The following is an 8,497-nucleotide window of genomic DNA, read 5'->3' as shown; positions in this document are numbered from 1 at the left end:
GCATTCTTGGGCTTTCACAACATGCCTATATTGAAAAGGTGCTTATAAGGTATGGTATGTAGAACTGTACACCTGGCACTACAAGAAAAACCCTCATAGACATCGGTGGAACAACAACAGTTTTAAGCAAAAACCGATGTTTTTGAGTATTTTACATTGGTTTTTTTAAAAACCGGTGTCTATAAGCGCAGATTTTCGCTTATAGACATCGGTTTTTTAGCCGATGTCTATGAGCGCCTTTTTTTTTTGTTAATAGACACCGGTTTTAACAGCAGTTTTTAAAACCCGGTGTTAATGAACCAAAAACAAATAATTTAATTTTTCCACCAGCCAAAATTTACAACACTTCACAAAGTTCCCTCCAAACCTAAACCAATATTGCACCCCTTCTCTCAGTCTAAACCTAAACCTAAACCTCCGAGCCTCATCTACCTCTTCCCCTTCGATCGATGCCCCTTCCTTCTTCCCCTTCGATCGACGCCCCTTCCTGGATCGACGTTCCGTTCTGCCTCCTCGTCTGATCCTCTCTTCCTCCTCCTCCTTCCTCTCTTCGCTCTTCCCGGCTAAGGTAGGGCCCGACGAGATCCGAACAACAAGAGGATGCCCACGACCACCATGGCACGGTTGGTCGGCAACGTGAGGGAATCCGAAGGAAGAGAGAACAGCACCGAGATCCAGGAGCTCGTACACATAAGGGGCATTGACTTACTTTCTCCTATCCCTCCCCTCCCGCTATCTCCCCTTCTGCGCCAGATCTACCTCTCCGGCAATCATGACCTTGCCTTCGTCGGCGCCCTTCCAACGGCTCCCCCTTTGCCGCCACCTAGAGCGGGAGCGGTGGTTCGAGGGGGAGGGGTACGAGGCGATGCACGTTCAAGGCAGGCGGTGGAGCGGCGACATGGGCGGGCGATCTGATTGTCGGCATGTACATCTGGTCGCATTTCCTATTTCCTGTAGTTTGTGGAAAATCAAATGTGAACCCACAGTCTAGGGACTTGGTGCTGCAATTGGTCGAAAGGTTTGTCATGAGGCAATGCTGATACTCTTATCCTTTTGTTTCTATTTATTGCTTTAGTCAAAAGCTACTTTCTGGCTTTATTTCAAGATTCTCTCTGGACCGAAAGCTCGAACTATTCTGTTAAATGGCGCTGTTCGAAAGGGGGAACGCATAGTACCACTTGCTGTACTTGATCTACTCATGCGGGCGACTTTTCCTGCTTCTACAGCTCGAGTCAAGGTTTGCCTATTTCCATGGAAGATCTCCATATTGCATAAAATTTTACGATGAGTTCCTAATATATCTTTCTGCAGGCAACTGAAAGATTTGAGACATTTTATCCTACTCTAAAAGAGTTGGCTCTTACTGGTTCTGGTACCAAAACCACAAAGCAAGCATCACAACAGCTTTTGCCTTTTGCCATCCAAGCGATTCAAGAAAGTATAATTGAGATGTTGCATTATTATGTGTCCTAGGCTGATGTTTTCATAGTATGATTGTACTTAACATGGAACTTATATACAGATAATTCCGAGCTAACAAAGGAAGCGACGGATTTGTTCATCTGGTGTTTGACTCAGAATGCTGAGTGCTATAAACAGTGGGTGAGTTGTTCTTCAAACGTGCTATTTATAGCTTTTATTATTTTGTAAACCTTTCTTACTGCTTTAACTGTTGTATCATGAAGGAAAAACTCTATGTAGAGAATGTTGGTGCGACAATTATTGTTCTTCGGAAACTCTCCACTGAGTGGCGAAATTACTCGGCCAAAATTTCCCCCGACACTCTCAAAGTAACACTTAAGCATTTGAGGGCTAAAGTAAGTATAGCTACTATCAAATATTTCTAATTTTCTTGTCCAAGTTCAGTCATTCGAAGCTCACAGTTTTTGGATTTCCATCCTTGGCATCTATCGTGTGCATGATATGATAAATTTACTTATTTGTTGCACTTGTATCTAGATGTGGTCAGGTTTAGTTGCACAGTGTTTTTCAAAATTTAGTTGCTGATCAGAATCTTTTTCTTCTTATTTTCTCTATCAAAGAATGAAGATGCCCTGTCAAGAAACACAGACCCCAGCCAAGTAGCATCCATCAAAGAAGCTGACAAGTATTGCAAGACAATTTTGATGAAGTTAACACGTAATTTTGGCTGCATGAAGGGTAGTGTTTTGGTGCTTGTGCTGGGAATTGGTCTATTTTTCACTCTTTCACCTAATGCCGAGTTAATTAACTCGGAGAACATCAATTGGGAGAAATTTCAGGTGTTGTTCAGTTCTCTCCAATCCTCTTAGAACCACTTGGAGTTTAACCAAATTTTACCAACAAAGGAGATAGGTCAAGAAAGGATATGATGGCGCTAAATTCAAAGATAATAATAAGTTTGGTTTTTCACCTCGGCTAGATAACTATCTGAAATTGCTCTGGTGTTCGTCGTTGCAGCAAGCTGCTCCTACTGCTATTTGCTTTCCATCCCACCAATGTTACGCAAGTATGGTTTTCATCTTGTTTTGTTTGGAAACCGTTACTACATTTCTGATCAGGTACTCGATTGCATGTCAAATTCATCTTCATATTGAAACTTGTGTCTCAGATATTTAAAGCATGTTCAAAGTTTTATGTGCTAATTAAGGAATATATATTCAATGTTAGCATTTTGTTTATATATTGGAATATGTGGAAGTCGTTAGCAATGAACCTGGATGTATGAAGACATTCACAAATGCAGAATGCCTTAAAGCACATATCAAAACTTCTCACCTTTATGTTGATTGTGTGATTTGTGGAACAAAACAGCTGAAGAAGAATATTAAACGACATGAACACATGCATGAAGCAAGTGAGGTGATTGAGAGGACAAAATGTAACTTTGAAGGTTGTGAACGCACCTTTTCAAATGTAAGACCTGAATTTTGTGTAGTTATCGATTTTCTGTCTCTCAGGCCGTCAAAGCTTAATTGCTATTTGGAGGCAATCTAGTAGCACTTTTTCAGTTAATAGGATGAGGTTAAAATCATGACCAAATAAAACCATAATATGTTTGCATCCCAATTTGTGCGCCATCAGGAATTTGGTTAGGACATTAATTGTTCGAAGCTTAACCTCTTTGCAAGAGACTAAGACATGCTGAAATTGTTATTGAGGTTGATTTTCCTGTATTAGAAGCAGTTCTTGAACTAGGAGACAATTATTGAATATGAATGGATCAAAGGTAAAGATCATGGAGATGCCTAATTTGAGCCTTTTTAACAGAAGCTTAAAACACCTAGGCAAAGACAATTATCAGATATGAACGGATCAAAGGTAATTTGAGCTTTTTTTAACAGAGGCTTGAAGTGTGTAGGCAGTTAAAATAGATGTTCAAATGGCCTTTTACCACATTCATTATTAATTGCATAAATGCACACTTGTTGATAAGGACAATTTATTGGAAGATCACCCTTTTTTTCTTCTCATATGCATCACTTAATTTATATCTGGATAAGCAATCAATCTTCTATTTAGTAATTATAAAGTATAGTTTTTGCGCCTTGCAGGTATCAAATCTCAGACAGCACATAAAAGCAGTCCATCAAAATCTTCGTCCATTTGCATGTAGATTTTCTGAATGTGGGAAGAAATTTCCCTACAAGCATGTCAGGGATAACCATGAAAAATATGGTGTGCACAGTTACATTCAAGTAAGTGTTTAGTCTAAGATTTATCTACTAGACTTGACATGGTGATCTGAAATGTTAGCAAATTCAATTTTGAATATTGTTTGAATCTGAACAAATATTTAATCTAGGTTTGCATGAATTCTGAGTTGCTTTGAGCCAATGTAGTCTGACAAAAACTTTTCTTGGGTATGCCTAATGTAGTCTGACAAAAACCAGTTCATAACTGTTGTTCAATTCAAAGGATTTGTCATTTGTGTGATATACATAACAGTATAGTAATGTTCACCAACCAACTTTTAAGCATAGAAAATGGGTAGAAAGTCACAAACCTATCATTTGCAACTCCATCTGAACCCTATCAAAAGAGGCCAAGATTGCTCTGTAACAAACCTTGATGCCTGGCGAAGAGAATTAAAATGAAACAGAATGCAACTCTGAGAAAACTCAAAGGAATTTTTCAAGTAAACTTCTTCAAAATTTTTAGCAATTAACAATAGTCCTAAAATTATATGTCAAAGAATTTTTACAAACTTCTTCAATACTTGAAAAATTCCTTTGAGTTTACTTGAAAAAATTTTGAAAAATCCTTACAACTATTTTTCAAGTAAACAATAGTCCTAAAAATTAGAAACTTTTTTATAATTTAACTGCTAAAAACATGAAATCTTTCATGATCATTCCTTTGGCCCTTATTCTTTTCTGAGTATTAGAAAGATCCTTTTAAATTTTGTGTGTGAATTTGTTCATTCACAATTAGGACTCCTCTCCATTTTCTATTTATTTTTATAGCTATTTTTTTGCTTTATTCTTTATTTTATTTTAGTTTTCTTTCTCTCTCGTCTTTTTATTCCACTCCACTCCACTGTTAAGTTCCCATAGGTTTTGTTGAACCTATAGAATCTAACCCATTTTCTTATTGAGCAATCTAATCCATTTTATTATGGAGCAAAGGGCATGAATTTGATGACCTCTTTGCTTCATGTTTTCCTTTGGAAATTTATTAATCAATATTTGAGAGTTAGAACTGGTATAGATATATTTAAGTTAATCTCGTGTTCAAATTAGGCTTAATCTTATGGTCGAACCGAGGTGGGACCAGGCTTGAACTAAACTGGGATGGTCCTGTTGACTGGTTCAACGATAAATTAGAGTTTTGTGCATCAAAACCCACTCCTTATTTTCCCTGAACTCCTGAATGCTCCTTACAAGTGGGCCCATCTCTTTTCTCTTCTCTTGCGAGCTAAGCAAGCACGTCCCCCTCCTGTTCACCCATTTGAATAGTAGCCCTTTTGCCACGATCGTTTACAAAACATTGATCGAAAGAAGCCCATGATCACTTATCTCTCCTCTTCTTCCTTTGTCACTGTCAATGTAGGTTATCATCACAGTGGCACATAGCTAAGTCACCCTTGTTGCTCAAACTTGTGGAGTAACTGAGTACTCTTTTCGACCAGGGCTGAAATAAATTCTTAGATTTAGTATTTTTAGAATGTTTAGGTTCTGTGAACTGTTGTGATAATGGAACCTATTATCTACTTGTTTATTTCTTCACTTTGATTATCATTTGTCATTGGACTATTAATCTCTTTTTGATTTTGTGGATAACTTTGCTGCAAACTATGCTCTGAAGAGAGTTTATTATGTCAACTATGCATTGGGGATATCTGGACGCAGGAAACCTTGCTGGCATCTATTATGAACAAAGTCAACTTGACATGGCAATTCTGCATTACAAGCAAGCTATCAACTGTGATTCTACCTTTATTGAAGCTTACAATAATCTGGTAAGTTGATAATGGTCTAATATGTCAAAATGTGGTATCCTTCTTGATGGTGAGCCAGGTTAGTTAATGATCGACTTTCTTGCACATTAAAAGGGGAATGCTCTCAAAGACGCTGGACATTATAGGGTGACTTTTTAATTTGGATATTTTTATTCTCTTAAGTTTTTTTCCTTGTTGAATAACTTCATTTTAATAATTTTTCCCAAGTCATCCTTTGCTTTACAACCTAACCATCCACAAGCATTGTCAAGCCTTAGGCAACATATACATGGATTGGTAAGCTTTAGAAATGTTTGATGATAACTGTGCGGATACTTTATTTTTGTTTCTTAATGAAACTTCTCTTCATGCAGCAACATGATGAGTGTTGCTGCATCATTCTATAAGGCAACTTTAGTAGTTACAACAGGGATATATGCGCCCTTCAACAACTTGGCTATTATATACAAGCAACAGGTAGAGTACTATATCTGCCTTTTTCATTGCTAGTTTGAGAGTTACTGCATATTGCCTCATTTAATGGAAGAAAGTCATATAATTTGTCTATCATCTTCTTTGCTGTCTTTGCCCCTAGTTGGAAATTGATAGTTCTCTTGTATTACACCAGGGAAATTATGCAGAAGAGATAGCATGTTACAATGAAGTTCTTCGAAGACTGCTGCTGATGGTCTTGTCAATAGAGGGAACAAGATGGCATCAGATTAGTACAATAAATAGTACAATAAATCACAGAAATCACAATGAAGTTCTTCTGGTTGGTAGCAGAAATCACAGAAAATAGGGGGCTTAGTGCAGGATATTCAGGATACCAAGATGGCATCAGAGGTAGTACAATAAATAGTATATCTCTTCATCAGAGGTAGCTTTGTTCTTCTATGCTTCCTTCACTGGATTTGTTGTGTAGTCATATTTCTTTGTTCAACCATTATCATGCCTAGTAATTTGTTGTATGATGCTGTCGGTTCTTATCAATCTGTACACTTGAATTAGAAGGAGCAAATTATCTATGTTATATTCTAAGCAGCATATACTAAGTGTCATATATGAAAGTTTTAGATTCTATGTTATATTCGTTATCTTCCACAGCACCTTTAAAACTCAAGATTCTATTTTATTTGATACATGTACACATTTGTTTTAGTTATTTGACATATGGTGGATTTATGTATTTTTACAGTTTACAAATCTCAAGTACTCCAGAGTTGAAATTGATGAAGTGCGGTTCGAGTGGGCTGAATGCATGCTAGATTACATTTGAAGTGCGGTTCTACCTTGATGTGTTAAAAGAATGTTCTACCTTGATTTTGATATCTATTAGCTAGCTTTTGATGTAAAAAGAATGTTTGGGTATTTTATGGATATTGTTGTAAGAAGATTATTTATATAATTTGTGAATATTTGTGTATTTTATGGATATTATTGAATGAAGAATATTTGTATAATTTGTGAATATTTGTGTATTTTTTTTTATTATTGTCGGTTTTTCATTGTTTCAGAAATCAAATTTGTGCTGTAAAAAAATATACATATTACATCGGTTTTCCACCGCTGCAAAATCGGTGTTATTAACTAATATTACATCGGTCATTTACCGCTGCCAAAACTGGTGTTATTAACATACAATATTACATCGGTTTTACACCGTTGATGAAACGGTGTCGTTAAGTGATACTACACCGATTAATAACCGATTCGAAGATCGGTGTCGTTAAGTGATACTACATCGATTTTAACCCGATGTCTAAAATGACAGACTTTTAACATCGGCTTCATAGACATCGGTTGAAAATAAAATAGACACCGGTGGAAAACTGATGTCTATGAAGGTTTTTGTTGTAGTGTGGTGACATACTGTGTCAAGAGGTGACAAGTTCAGCTTGTAGTAGTATCCACAACTTGAACTTGAAATAAAGGAGATGGAACAATTCCCATATGCATCAACAGTGGGAAGTCTCATGTATGGACAAGTATGTACTTGACCAGATATAGCATTTATAGTGGAAATGTTAGGCAAATATGTAAGTAACCCAGTACCATCGCATTCGAAAGTGGTAAAGAAAGTGATGCAGTATTTGCAAAGAACTAAAGGACATATGCTCATGTATCGGATATCAGATCATCTGGAGGTGATTGGATATTCAGACTATGATTTTACTGGATGCTTGGATAGCAGGAGATCTACTTTCGACTATATTTTCATACTTGCTGGAGGGGCTATATCTTGGAAGAGCGCCAAGCAAACACTAGTAGCCACTTCTATTATGGAGGCAAAATTGATAGCATGCTACGAAGTATCCAATCACGGGATTTGGCTGCGGAACTTCATCACAACATTATAGATCGTCGATGACATTGACAGGCCATTAAGGATCTACTGTGATAGTAAAGCTGCAGAACTTTATGCCAAGAACAATCGTAGTTCGTTGAAGTCCAAGTACATCGACATCAAGTTTCTAACGGTTAAAGAAAGTGTTCAGAGTAGTTAGATTATGATAGAGCACATCAGCACAGATTTTATGTTGGCTGATCCACTCACCAAAGGCTTGGTGCCAAAGGTGTTTCATACGCATGTTATGAATATGAGAGTCCTTCTTATGGAAGAAGAACTCATCTAGTGGAAGTCTGTATTTATCTTATTACTCTGTATTTGATAATGTCACGCCCCAGAGGAGTCCCTGTCCGAAGAAATTTCGGCAGCACCTCCCCTGTATGGGTGACAATCTGAAGCATTTCTACAGGCATAATATACATCAGCCACAAGCGGCTGGAATATACACACAACCATGCAGTTATATATATATATATATCATCAGCCCACACGGCTGGAACAAAACCAACAAAATGGAAAATGACAGAAACCTAATACAAATCAAAGTACAAATACTGCTAGTCGGCTAGGCTTACACAACCAACAACAAATACAAAATATCACATAACAACATCAACACTCAAAAAAACAAAATCGGAGTACAGAGCTAAACAAACTGATACATAAACAAATAAAACATATGTGAAACCAATAAGTCTTCTGATGTGACGTGGGGACCAGCAGACATG

The 8,497-nt window shown here is 37.2% G+C and overlaps 1 protein-coding gene across 1 annotated transcript; it reads left to right on the top strand.

The window, feature by feature from the left end:
* Positions 1–772: 772 nt before the first annotated feature.
* LOC122054826 lies at positions 773–2,291 on the top strand. Its single transcript, XM_042616256.1, has 6 exons — positions 773–925; positions 1,076–1,237; positions 1,312–1,438; positions 1,523–1,602; positions 1,686–1,817; positions 2,043–2,291. The coding sequence occupies exons 1-6, from the start codon at positions 773–775 to the stop codon at positions 2,289–2,291; spliced, it is 903 nt and encodes a 300-aa protein (XP_042472190.1).
* Positions 2,292–8,497: the final 6,206 nt, after the last annotated feature.

Source organism: Zingiber officinale, chromosome 3B (genome assembly GCF_018446385.1).
Source record: "Zingiber officinale cultivar Zhangliang chromosome 3B, Zo_v1.1, whole genome shotgun sequence".
NCBI classification, from domain to species: Eukaryota; Viridiplantae; Streptophyta; class Magnoliopsida; order Zingiberales; family Zingiberaceae; genus Zingiber; species Zingiber officinale.
The sequence above is the reverse complement of the archived record's forward strand: the minus strand, read 5'-3'. Positions and strand labels throughout refer to the sequence as shown.

What these genes read in the sequence shown, in the direction of transcription:
- LOC122054826 (XM_042616256.1), top strand. Translation starts at nt 773, where the DNA reads ATGACCTTGCCTTCGTCGGCGCCCTTCCAACGGCTCCCCCTTTGCCGC. An exon ending in GGCGATCTGATTGTCGGCAT is followed by an intron (nt 926 to 1,075) that starts GTACATCTGGTC and finishes TTATTGCTTTAG; the next exon opens with TCAAAAGCTACTTTCTGGCT. An exon ending in CATCCAAGCGATTCAAGAAA is followed by an intron (nt 1,439 to 1,522) that starts GTATAATTGAGA and finishes ACTTATATACAG; the next exon opens with ATAATTCCGAGCTAACAAAG.